Below are 13,143 nucleotides of genomic sequence, written 5' to 3' on the forward strand. Positions count from 1 at the left end.
CATTAGCTTCACGTGAATATCTCTTTTTTTTTTGTTAATATCATGTGAATAACATTTGTTTTCATAAAGTTAGATTGTTAATTTTGTCTATTAAAATTAATAAAATACTTTAAATTCAAAATTAACTTATTTGTTCACAATCAATAATATCTTTATATTTTTGTTAAACAAAATTAATAATTTATTTTTTAAAAAATAAAAGTTATCCAGGTGATATTAATTGGGAAAAAGAGATATTTACAAAATATTAATTAAAAAGAAGAAACCATAAAGTGTCATATAAAAAAAAGTTAGTTAAAATTATTAAAAACGAGGATAGAGTTTACCTAATTACAATGTTTCAATTTATAACTGCATGCGCAACACATCATTGTATCCGTGAGTAAACACGAAAATAATTGCTCTTAATTAACATCTTTAGTTATGAATTATACTATTTCATTTACTAGTAGAAGAATATTTTGTTAATTAGAATTAGAGGGAAGGATAATATTGATAATTAAATAGTAGTAGTAGTAAGTAATTAATATACCTTGAATTTGCGACAGAAATTGACATCGCTCCAATGCCTTTCATCCAAATCCGAAGCAACGGATTGAGGGGTGTCTCTCCAAACTACAGCGGTTGCAGACGACGTGAAGACCACCTTGTCCATCGTATCCGTCTGAGCGCATGCCTCTATCACATTGTGTGCTGCTCTTACCTCCACTTCTGCCATAAATTCCTGCCACCAAATCCATGCCAGTTTTCTCAAAATTGTGATTTCACCCAAATTCTTAATTTTAATGTTCCAGAAATAAAATAATCTTCTTAATTTCAAGAGATAGTTCATAGTTACTGTGCTATAGATTTTATAGCTATTACTATTAGAACTTTTATTATAATTCAATTTATCCGTTGAAATTTTTCTTCCCATTTTGGAAAGTTCACTTCTATCGCAAAAAATGAAAAATAATAAATTGTTAATTATTATAAATAGTAGAAAACATATACATGTATATTGGATTAGAATCAATACTTGAATTGAACAATTTTTTCAAGTTCGATCGATTTTTTATTATACTAATTATATATAGAAATATTCACAAATTATTAAAGAAATATTAAGATCCGAATTTAAAATCCCTATTCAAATTCTGTCAAATCATACAGACGTAGCTACTACAAGCAAGTGATGATAAGCGGCCGAACCTAAGGTAGAGTCGTAGACGAACCCTACTTCTATACTCTTCTCAGGACCATTCAAAGTGCATGAATTTGTGGAAAATGTCTGTAATGGGACAAAGAATATGTTTGTTTGGCCAATAGGAAAAAGAGAAAGGAAAAAATCTTAATTGCTTGGATCGCATATTGCATGTGCCTCAGTTCACTGATTCTTTTGTTACTGATTAACCTTCCTGGGAAAATCGTCAAGAAATTAACATTTTGAAGATTAACTGAAACATGATTATGTGTTTATGATTGAGAATCAAAGTACAGAACAAGGAACTTCCAGAGAAATCTGATGAAGAAGATCAACATAAGGGTGAATTACTTACATCATAGGCGGGGTGGTCCTCTGGAGGCTCAAACGCGTAAAACAAACCAGAGCAACCTTTCAGAGCATCGATGATGCTCTGATAGTCAAAAGGGTCTGCACGGAAAACCTTCAGCTTCTTGTTTTCACCAGCTGCCACCCCATTAAATATCAAATCACCTATAACCATGAAACAGTACTACAGATAATCAATCAGATAATCACTAAGGAAAGAAAAGAAGCCGGGTGGGGGCATAATTTCTGGACGCTAACCGTGGCCCTGAACAGCAGCATGGACAGTGTAGCCTCTTTGCAGCAACCGTTCAACCAGGGTGGAGCCAAGGCGACCGGAGGCATCCATCACGCAAACATTCTCGTGATGGAAAGAAGCCGGTGCCATTCCTTTTTTTGGGAGAAAAGATGCAAAAAGAGTCAGACTGGTGAGTTAGATTTACTTTATATTTGATCGAAAGAGTTAAAAGTAGTGCAAATAAAAGCTCTGGGGTAGACCTGAAATGGTAGAGACGAGAAATATAAAGGAGGAAGGGGGTCGGCTTGGCCTAGCATTCAAAGGGCGTGGGAGAGTAGATGGGTGTGGGGAGAGGTAGTTGTTGTTGGAAAGAGGGAGAGAGACTGGAAGAAGAGCTTTGCAATCTTTTACCTTTTTCAACAAATGTGATTTTGCATAAAAAGAGGGGTTTGGTAGAAGCGTGAATGCATCTGTGTTGGTTTTACATCACAAGGGAAACCTACCTTACTTAGCTACTATACACAGACCAGTCTTCATGATTGCCTTGTTATCAAATTTTACTCCTTTCTGTCTTTCTATTTTTCTTTTCACGGAAACATTTTTTACCTAATGCCATTTTAAAAGTACTTTGATTTCAAATTTAACTAATTCTGTTCCATTTTCTTTATTAATTATTTTAAGATATTCGAAATTCTTTTTTTAATTATTTTTACACCTAATACTCTTACTTTTCCTACGTTTCAAATTTATTTTCATGATTTTTTTTGACTTTTTCCATATTAAAAAATAAACTTTTATATTATAAAAATATTTAAATTTTAATGTAAAATACATTAAAATCTGAACGTTTATCTTAGTTTTTATAAAAACCAAAGAAAGACAAAATGACATAATGCTATGAACTATTTAAGAACATTTAAACAAGTTTTTATTTCTTTATTGTATTTAATTAAGTTTATATATTTTTATTTTAAATTAAATATATTTTTATATCTAATAATTAATTAATTATCATTAATCAAAATACCCTATATTAATATGATAGTTAAAAAATATTACATAATTATATCATTATATCATGTCATCATTATTATAACATTTCAACATATCACATTAACGTTACATGATATAAAATGATAAGTAATATTTTAATTAATAATCATTAGTTATAATAAAAATTTATTTAATTAAAAACTAAATTATAAAAATTTAATTAAATATAATAAAATAATAAAAATAATTTAAAATTTTGTAAATAATTTAAAATTTTTTTAAAAATATTATGTTAAAAACAAATATTTAGTGACAACAAGAGTAATTAATATGGAGACATTTTAAAATGGACATGAATGCCCCTAATTAAGGGCCCCTTCTTCCTCGCTAATTGGTCGGAGCTTTTCGTTGGCGATTAATGCTGTCATAAACAGTTGCTTTTGCACATGGCGGTTGCCTAGAAAATTAAGAGGAATTTGTGATGGCCTTAAACCATATAAAGTCGACCGTAGAGTGTTTTATTTTTTATTATAAAAAATAAAATTGTTCTATTCCTAGTCTAACGGATCGCTTTCGTATAGTCCATCAAATCATTGGTAATTGAAAACACGGTACGTTTTTATTTAATGACTGAACTCCTTTCCAGAAGGTTTTCCAAAGTCTATTCGTCTCTTATTTTATTTTTTGAGGTATTTCAAAATAAAAATTGTTTTATTTTTTAAAACATTTAATAATTTACTTTTCTTATATTATAAATCATTGAACATCAATAGTTTGCTTTCAAATTTTAATATAAATTATGTAAAATTAAAATTTCTATCTTGATTTTTGTGAAAATAAAAAATATTAATATTTAAGAACGGAGAGAGTATTTATTCACATAAACATTTACATAAAAATGAGTTATTAATACGACTTTAATTAATGAATCTAAATTATTTGATACTTAAGTTTTTGTACCATAAAAACTAGAAAAAGTTACATAATTAATTAACTAAGTAAAATATATTACATCTCGTAATTATATTTGTGTTAGTAATTTAATGTGTTTTATAAGAATTTGGGCATTGGAGGATACAAAACTTTATAACAGTGTCTTAAACCATAACTTTTAAGACAATATTGATATATGTACAACATTTATTAATGTGTGTATCTCAATATTTAATTAAATTAATTTCTTTTATTGAATCAAAATTTAGAATGTTACTCGGACTGCTATGTCAGAAACCCACTAAATTTTCATTTACCTCAAGATTTTAATAATTTTTTTTACAGGAGGATCTAGTAAATTTTTAAAATAATCTTCAAGTAATTTATATTAGAAACAATTGTCCCAAAACAGGTGCCGTAATGACACGTGTCCAATAATATGGAAGTCGACAAAATGGACCCCGGATGAGGCCTCTTATCAATCCTCGGACCTTCACAGATGCAGCACTCCCCTTAATACGACTTTCCCAAGGAAGCAACTTAAAAACCACTCCAGAAAAATTTTAAAAAGAGTCTTGAGCTGCCAATAACACATACTCCAATAATATGAAGTTAGAAATCTATCTCATCCGTTTTAAAATCACCAATGATCACCACCCATTATTAAAACTAAATCTAATACTTTTTGGAAGAATTAAAAACACCCTAGTAAAAAATAACACATTAAATACAAAATAAATCAATTCTAAATTAAATTCAGCAAGGATTATTTATTTTTCAGGTCAATTATTGGAGAAGAGAAGCATAAATGCTTAAACAATGCTAGCAAAACTAAAAATTAAATGAGAATTATTAAATTAAAATGACCTAATTTAATGGATTATTAGAGAAAGAGAGAAAGAAAAGTATGTTTTTGTTTTTTAGAGAGAGATGGGTGATACGAACAAGATAATTTTGGGAATTTATACAGTTTTAAGAGTGAATAAGACCTTGCCCTCCAGCAAGAAGAATGTTGGCTAGGGTTTTTTTAGAAGGAGAGGAAATTGACGGCAAAAGGAAGGAGAAGAGCAGAAAAGAAGAAAAAGAGGGACCCACCGTCAGAAAGGCTTAGGTCGGCGAAGGCGACAACGTCAGAGATCGAGGAAGAGAGGGCTGAGAGAAAGGGGGCTGCTATATAAGGTTTCTAATCTAGTAATAGGGGTTTTTTAAATAGGTTAGGGTTTTCGGAATGGTTCGTTTGAGGGTTTTGAAAAAAACCGGTTTGAGGGTTTTGAAAAACCGGTTTGATTTTTAAAAAACAGATTTCAGGGTTTTTGCAAACAACGATTTTGGATTTTTTCTGTATTGGTTTCAGGGTTCTTGAGAACCTATTTAACTGTTATTGAGTATTGAATTTTTATGTTTAGGGTTTAAGATTTAAAGTTTAAAGTTTAGGCCTTTAACTTTATCTTCACCTTTTATTGTAATCCACACCCCTCTTCCCAATTTTATTTTCTTTTGCTATTCTATTTTCTCTCATTAAATCAACAAATTCGAACCTGATTAAAATTTAACTATTCGTAATTTTTCTAAACCAAATTAAAAATCAACATTTAATATCTAAACTCGAATTAAAAAATAAATTTAATATCAATATTTTTATATATTATGAATAAAAATCAATTTAATAAATTAAAATTCTCATTAAAACGTAAATTAAAGTTTGAGCATGATTATAACATATTTTAATCTTATTTAATCAAATTGGATAGTACCTGGTATTAGATTATAAAATACCATAATCGTATTTACAAGGACATCATAAAACCCACTTGAGAAATTTTTTTTAAAAAAAAGCCTAAAACAAGTAGAAGAAATGTAAAGGAAAACAAAGGAGGGCAGTGGCAAAGGGATTAAGCAGCAGTTTCACATTCTAATGTCTATGATTTGGATGTAAAATTGCTAGAGATATCCTATTGCTGCATGTATCCAGAAATTGTACATTGGGTATATATTTCATGAAGAATCAAAACTCCTCGAAAGATATAGATCAAAGGATTTGTAGCCTAGGGTAAGACTTGATTGCAGTGCTGGAGTGACCCAAAACCCAGGTTGATAAGGTAGCCTGAAGCTGGTAGGGTAGAAATCAATGGTCGAACTCTCCAAATTGAACTCCCCCATGTCATATCCTGTATCCTTCTTGTAATAGTGATCAGCATGAATACAATCATCCATGAAATATATGTGGTTCCTTTTAATGCCTCCCACTTTCTCAGATAGTGAGAAAGACTGACTACGCCCCAAAAACAGGGCATATTCACCCAAACTTACGACTGGAATCCATTTCTTCAGACTGAAATCTAATCTGTATACTTCAAACATCCTTGTTCTGTAACCTATTCTGGTGCGAGTGTTATCTTTCCTGCGGTACACAAGCAGTAACTCTCCTCCTGATTCGACGAGGTAGCAGACTTCCTTAGTGCACTGCTTGTTAATAAATCTGTGTGGACTGGCTAAGAACTCAGTCATCTCTGGAGGAGGGGCTGTGAGGTCACAGGTAAAGATTTTTTCAGTTTCATGCAACGCATAAAGCTGTCCGTGATATATGGCATCTGAAAAACCATTAAACGGTTTGCCAACTGAATCTGTAGATTTTATGGGGCTCCAGGTTGTGTCTCCTAGTTTGCAATAGGCCAAGGCATGATGGCGAGATATATAACAAAGAAAAAGCACTTGGAAGGGAGACTGCAGGTAGGGCTCTAGGAGATGAAAGCCTTGTTCACAGAGGACATGGAATAAAACACATGAGTCTTGGACAAGGCTAAAGCTTGAGGTACTGGAGGGAGAGTCGTGACACCAGGGAGTCTGAATCTACTCTGAATCTAACACCCGAAACCAGGTCTACCATGGCCATGTCTAGGTTGGGGTTCACCATCACGAGCCATCCCTGGTAAGACCCGCTACACAGACTCTTATCGGGAAGTGAAAGCAGAGGTAAGTTATTGTGGTCAAGGGTATCACCATCGTTGCAGAGCTTGATCTTTGTCAAGGGTAAAAAGCAGCGTGCCTTGCATGAGTTATTTGGAGCGCCAGGAATTATGAAGCCTGGAGGTGCGCAGCGGAGGAGATGGAAGCGTTCATGGAGAGCGACTGATCTCCATGATGAACAAACACTGCTGAATCTGATTTTATCAGAAAGATTTATTAGTTTTTTCATTACCAAGATCAAGATAGGTTTAGGGAGAGTAGACCAGGTGGCCATGATGATTGAATAATGTCCCTTTTTTTTTTTTTAAGAGAAAAATAGAATAACGTCGTTGAAAGGGGGAGAATGAACTTTGAATAAGGGACGTGATTAAATCCTTGACCTCGAAGGAGTCCAATTCCACTAGTACAGTGAAGTAGGATTCATTCTAGAAAAATTGAACATATATGTATTAAGAACAAAAATCCTCAGTCGATTTGGTGCTCAGTTGGCGTTTTAGAAAAGTTTAATATGTGTACTAACGACAAAATATTTCTATCTGCATTTAATATCTACTTGATTTTTTTTTATAATTTTATGTTATGTGTGTAATAAGTTTTATATATTCGTATTACTTTTTTGTTAAGTTTTTTATTTTCATTGTGAAAATTTATTATTTAAGAAATAAGATTTTTATATTTGATAGTATACAATTATGAAAAACATATTAAGTGAGGTAAGCAAGTTGTTTTTTATGTATTGATATCCACAAGACCACAATGAAAGTGAGGGTCCGGTTTACATGTTAATCTGGGCTAACCTAAGGCCCATAGTCAGGCAAGCTTTCGTTTGCGCTCTACCTCAGCGAGGATGTTCATTTCATTTGCAATTTAGTTTTTGGACATACCAAGGCCTAATTTCCATAGATATGGGTTTGCCTTTTTGTGATCATATATCTAGATTTCTACGGTTCTCTTCAAATTACTCTAGGGTCATAGACAACCTGACAACAGGGTAGACTGAAGAATTGAGAATAAAAAAACGAGTGCGAGAGGATCAAGGCTTGGGTAAAAAATAACAATGATTTGGTAGGAAAAGTCCAAATGGTTAATGTAAAAAACTGCCTCTCGATAAAGATTCCATAAGTGTTTATTGTTATTCTTTCATTTTAAACATTTTTACTTTTTTAATTTTTTATATATTAAAAATCATTAAATAGCTTAAGTGTAATATGAATGAAATCAAATTTAACGTAGATGGAAGCGTTAAAGATCATTTCTAAAATGTGTGGAGAAGTTGTACGTAATCATACAAGTATGTTTATATTTAGTTTATCTGAAAATCTTGATTTCAAAATTCTTTGCAGGTCAAGCTACTTGTCCTAAAAAGAGGACTACTTTTTGTACCATGTCCATAATTTCTTTAAAATATGATTTGAGATGGATGCTATTATTGTAGTGCATTTGATACAGAAAAACAGTATAGGTTCATTTGATATTATATATATTCTAACTTTTATTTGGAATTATTTGAAGCACTTTATTTTTAGAATTTTTCAGATTCATGGATAGTGAATGTGAATTAAAAGTCATTTTGAAGTTTTACAAATTGAATCTTTTATATGTTAGATTTAAATAAATGTAAATTAGTAATACTCTTTATTTATTTTTTGCAACTAATTTCTTGTAAAAGAGTAATATTACTTACCCTATGTATCCATACAATGTATACAAGCAAAGTAATACCTCTATTAAGAGTCCTAATTTATTTTTTGCAATTAACTCTTTGTAAACGAGTAATATTACTTCTCCCATGCATTCATAAACTATATGCAAATAAAGTAATATTTCTTTTTAAAATCTCACATGTAATTTTGAAGATAAGGTTTATGTCTTCTTAATGTACTCTTTTTCATCTTAAAAAAATTTTAACAGGGCCTGACCCTGAGAGTTATTCCAACATTAAAAAAAGATAATTTTTTACAAAAAAATTCATAAAGGTGTTGTCATTAAAGTTTTGATTTTAATAAAATTTTAATATACATATTTAATGATTGTTAATATGAACACGTACTACAAATTATAGAAGATAAATTTATAATATAAAAAAATATTTTAACACAATAAAAAATAAATAAATAACGATAGGAAAGGAGTATTTAATCTTATACTTAAAAAAATTACACACATTACTTTTAATAAAATCAGACACGTGTACAACCCAACGAGTGGAGATAAGGAAAAGGAAAAGAGATGAGATTGAGAGTTAATTTTTCCAGATGGCACGTAAAAGAAGCATGCCACGGCGGGGTGAGCACTGAACTTGTCATGTGAGACCACATGGACCATTCACTCCACGCGGAGCCCATTGAGAACTTCGCACGTGGCATCACATGGGGCTGGTGGTCCCATTCCCAAGTCAATCACCGTGCTCTTTAAAAACTTCAAAGTCCAACAACAGCAAGGACAATGTACCCATGCATGTAAACCATATGCTAAACGAATAAACTATACTTAATGTTTGATTTAATGAAGCTTTGTTTGAAAGAAAGAAAGGAATAAATTAGAAATGGAAACGTAATAAGATATTCACTAATTTTGAGGTATTTATATTTAAATTCAATTATAAACTTTAGTATTCAAATATTATCGTGAACACTGGTTACAAAACTAGACTTGATTCAAATTTAATAATAAAAGTAAATTTATTTATAGAGTTTTTTAGTTAAAATTAAATTAATAAATTTTATATTTAAATAATTTATCAATTAAAATAAATAGTTTGTCAATTATGAACAAAACATATAAAAGAATAATATTAAAAAAATTTATCATCAACATTCGATTTAGATAATAAATATGTTAAGATTACTGCTTTGTGTTATACTTTTAACTCATTTATAAAGTACTTTAGTTCTATTTAAAGGGGACGAATAATACCAGATTCCATATTATTAATTGAAAAGAATCCTATAACTTTTTATTTAATTCCTTTATCCACAATACACTGTTTGAGATAAAGAGGGCCTTTGTCTCATCGGCTTTTGGGTAGAACTCGGCATGGGAACACAGAAACGAATGAAGTCCATTTGCCGCCCTGCCCATGACGTGCAAATCCACCTTTGTTTTTTGTTAGAGAACATTGTTTTCTTTTTCTCATTTCTTTATTTATTTGTAATACGAGTATTAGTTTATTTTATGCTTAAGAGTAGATGGGTTTGTTTTTGCTTAGGCATGGTATCCTAGCCTTTTTATTCTATTCAAAACTTTGACTTTTTATTTTTGAGTTTGAGTTCTAGAACCAAATATGTGGCTGGAGGTTGGGGATTGCTATTAATGAAGAAGAAAGAAAACTCAAATAAGAACTTTGTTTTCCTTTTTCCATGAATATATAAAGTATAAACCAAGCTTAAATTCATAATTTACATGATTTGAGATTCACCATGCACCTAGAGAGTACTATGGTTGATAAATAAATTAAAATCTGAAAAGTAATTTTATTTTTATTTAAAATAATAAATTCAAAAATTACTTTTTAAACAAGATGTTATGCATTTAATCTATTAAATAAAATGTTTTGGTGTTAAAAATTGAAAAAAATAAAATAATTTTTTTTACTTTTTATAATAAATGGCAATTTTTTTAATTCTTCAAAATTAGATTCTTTCACTTATACAAGTACTTAATTCTAATATCTAACGTTGACTCATATCTCTTCAAATTTCTCACTCAATCTTCTCGAAATTGGAACAAATATTATATAGCAAAGTTATTCGGTTTGTAATTATTATCAGAGGGAAAATGAAAAAGAAAAAAAAAAGAAATCTCTATTCTATAAAGCTCGATCGCCTCAGCACACATCTCACTGTTAAGGTATCCGTACCATTTCGTGCGGGACCCACCGATAGCTTTCCTAACACTTGGCAGCACCAGCTAACTCAGTCACCCTTTTCTCGTGACCCCAGAAAGAAAAGGAAAAAGTTTTCCGGTCTTCGCCATAGCCGACGCCACGCTCATGCCTACGTTCACGTTCAATCTTACACGTGTCATTATCTCACTCTATTTGAAGTCAACTACCGTCACCACGTCCGACGGCTCCTAACTATCTATTTATATAACATGAAGCCCTTCCAAAAGGCCTAAGCTTTACTGTCAGTGTAGAAGTTTGAGACCGAGCGTTCTTCAGTTATGAAATCTGCTCTTTTGAGAGCCGGTTCGGTTCCGGTCCCGTCTCGGGCTCTGTGCAGTTCGCCTAAAGTTTCTCTTTCTCGTCAAAGTTCGATCGGCGGGGTTTACTCCTGTGAGAGAGCCGGCTCCTACCCTTGTTCTCCGGTAATCTCGTTGCATTTCCCTATGAATAAAAGGAACCCGAAGGAGACTCACACGCATATGAGGCGAGCGTTGTCCGATACTGATATCATTAGGTCGGACTCTCGGATTCCCGGCGGATCTTGGTGTTTTCCGGCGGGGATACCGGAGAAGGAGTATTTGTCGGATGGTGAAGTAGACAGGGAGTTTCGAACGTTGGTGACGGGAAAAGGAAGTGATCGGGCGAGTTTTGCGCCAGTTTGGCCGGAATTCGGGATCTGGATGGAGGAGATTGGGTTATTCGGTGACGGTTTCGGAAATGGCGGGAAATCCGGCAGCGATCACGGATATGATTCGTTCGGTGATGAGAGCAAGATCGGCGATTACTATAGGGAAATGTTGAAACTAAATCCCAGCGACTCTCTTCTCTTGAGAAACTACGGCAGGTTCTTGCACGAGGTAATTCCAGCATCAATAACAAATATTACTAATATTATATTATTTTGATATAACTTTCTTAGTTTTTTAATTGTATTACTTAAATAATCCGAATTTTCTTTGTTGTTTGGTTTTGATTCTGAAGGTGGAAGGAGATATGGAGAGGGCGGAGGAGTATTACGGAAGAGCGATATTAGCGAGTCCTGGAGATGGAGAGGTTTTGTCTTTGTACGGGAAGTTTATCTGGGAGAGACACAGAGATGAAACCCGAGCCAAGTCTTACTTCGACAGAGCCGTCGCGGCTTCTCCTGATGACTGGTAACTTTCTTCACCTTCCTTTTATCTCTACTCTGCTATTATTATATATCTCTGCAAACCAAGCTTAACTTCTGGGTATTTTTTGCAGCATGGTGCTGGGTTCCTACGCACACTTCATGTGGGAATCGGAGGAAGATGAAGAACAAGAACAAGAAGAAAAGGAAATGGGCGATCAAGTTGGGGTTTCGCCTGCTATGGTCGCAGCTTTTTAACACCCTCTCATTCGTGGTAGACGTCATACGAAAACATTGTATGTAGGATCATGGGTTTTCAATAGGATTTACGTGATCGAAGAAGCAGAGAAAGTTGAGGCAGAAGGAAAATGATGGAACCGAAAGAAACGAGAGTATGGGAAAAAATGCTTTTGATTAACATGGGAATAAAATAAATCATGGTACTGGATGTTAATACTAACTTCAATAACAAGACGATTCAGTGTCAGGCTGCTGCAGGGCTATAGAAGTATGTACTGGTTTTTTGGTTTGAATTTGAACCTTTTTTTGATGTAATATGTTTCTATTTTAAAAGTGCAGGTGTTTTAATCGACAGCAATTCGCTCCTTCAGTGTATAATGAACTTCTTCATCATGCCAAATATGTTTAGCTCAACCTAAGTGAAATCATGTTCTTATGTTAGGTTATTAGCCTGGATTGTGAACAATTTTCAGTTCTTTGTAGGGGTCTATAAACTTCAATTCTTGCAGGGGTACCTTTCTGTCACTGCTCGGGCAATTCATTGACTAAATATAAACCTTGAGGAACAATGAACGCAGAAAAAGAGAGGAGAAATCTTCACTTTACCACCCCACTAAGCAAAGTCCAATGTCATCAATGGGATCATGAATTTGCACCCAAAAGAAAAGAAAAATGGTCATAAATGATTCTAGAATATTATTAATTAGGTGTTTAGATTCTGTGATTGAATGATGAATTGCTTAATTCGGTATAAAACTTTTGTTGGTACTTTTCTTTGAAAAGAGAAGAATAAAGCGATCAATGGATGCCCAATCTTCAAGTTTTCCCAAAAAAAGGTTCCTTGCCATCAGGTCCAAAATATGGCAGCCATAGATACATTGTTGCAGAATTCTCTAATTCTTTAGTCATCATGTCATTGAAAAATTGCATCTTTTTCCATTGATTCGACCTTAAACCTCGAAACTCATGTCTTGAATGCTTATGTTGGAATGCTAGATCACTCTTTTTCAACCATCCCTCAAGCGAAACTCATGTCTTGAATGCTTATGTTGGAACGCTAGATCACTCTTTTTCAACCATCCCTCAAGCGAAACTCATGGCTTCAGCTGCCAGATTTATAACTTGATTGGAGGTTGATATACTATATAACTCAATCCCATTTCTCTCCGAACAATTGGAAAAAGGAAGTATCATCATCTCAACACTCGATCATAACTTTGTGGTTTAATTCTAATAACACGATGTTAAGT

At 32.7% G+C, this 13,143-nt stretch overlaps 4 protein-coding genes across 4 annotated transcripts in view; 1 reads left to right on the forward strand and 3 right to left on the reverse strand.

Annotated features, from left to right (window-relative positions):
* The window catches only part of LOC110415599 (cinnamoyl-CoA reductase-like SNL6), a 3,387-nt gene extending 1,204 nt beyond the window's left edge, over positions 1-2,183 (reverse strand). The window contains exons 1-4 of the mRNA XM_021427299.2: positions 2,027-2,183; positions 1,790-1,918; positions 1,539-1,696; positions 533-724 (exon numbers count right to left, since the gene is read on the reverse strand). Of these exons, the coding sequence (XP_021282974.1) occupies positions 533-724; positions 1,539-1,696; positions 1,790-1,916 (477 nt within the window). The 5' untranslated portion in view covers positions 1,917-1,918; positions 2,027-2,183. The remainder of the gene's footprint in view (positions 1-532; positions 725-1,538; positions 1,697-1,789; positions 1,919-2,026) is intronic.
* LOC110424932 (RING/U-box superfamily protein) overlaps positions 1-3,735 on the reverse strand; it is a 10,745-nt gene extending 7,010 nt beyond the window's left edge. Inside the window, exon 1 of the mRNA XM_021439648.2 lies at positions 3,713-3,735. The gene's annotated coding sequence lies outside the window, so the exon portion shown is untranslated. The remainder of the gene's footprint in view (positions 1-3,712) is intronic.
* A 1,952-nt stretch (positions 3,736-5,687) lies between these two features.
* Positions 5,688-6,933, reverse strand: LOC149527721 (putative F-box protein At1g65740). The gene is made up of 2 exons (XM_089784992.1): positions 6,561-6,933; positions 5,688-6,283 (listed from the first exon to the last, which is right to left on the reverse strand). The coding sequence occupies exons 1-2, from the start codon at positions 6,931-6,933 to the stop codon at positions 5,688-5,690; spliced, it is 969 nt and encodes a 322-aa protein (XP_089641118.1).
* Positions 6,934-10,562: 3,629 nt separating this feature from the next.
* LOC110418991 (Tetratricopeptide repeat (TPR)-like superfamily protein) lies at positions 10,563-12,271 on the forward strand. The gene is made up of 3 exons (XM_021431841.2): positions 10,563-11,402; positions 11,527-11,699; positions 11,788-12,271. The coding sequence occupies exons 1-3, from the start codon at positions 10,824-10,826 to the stop codon at positions 11,909-11,911; spliced, it is 876 nt and encodes a 291-aa protein (XP_021287516.1). The 5' UTR covers positions 10,563-10,823; the 3' UTR covers positions 11,912-12,271.
* Positions 12,272-13,143: the final 872 nt, after the last annotated feature.

The sequence above is a fragment of the Theobroma umbraticum genome, unplaced genomic scaffold (assembly GCF_002168275.2).
Source record: "Theobroma umbraticum cultivar Fairchild unplaced genomic scaffold, ASM216827v3 scaffold_30.0, whole genome shotgun sequence".
In the NCBI taxonomy this organism is placed as follows: domain Eukaryota; kingdom Viridiplantae; phylum Streptophyta; class Magnoliopsida; order Malvales; family Malvaceae; genus Theobroma; species Theobroma umbraticum.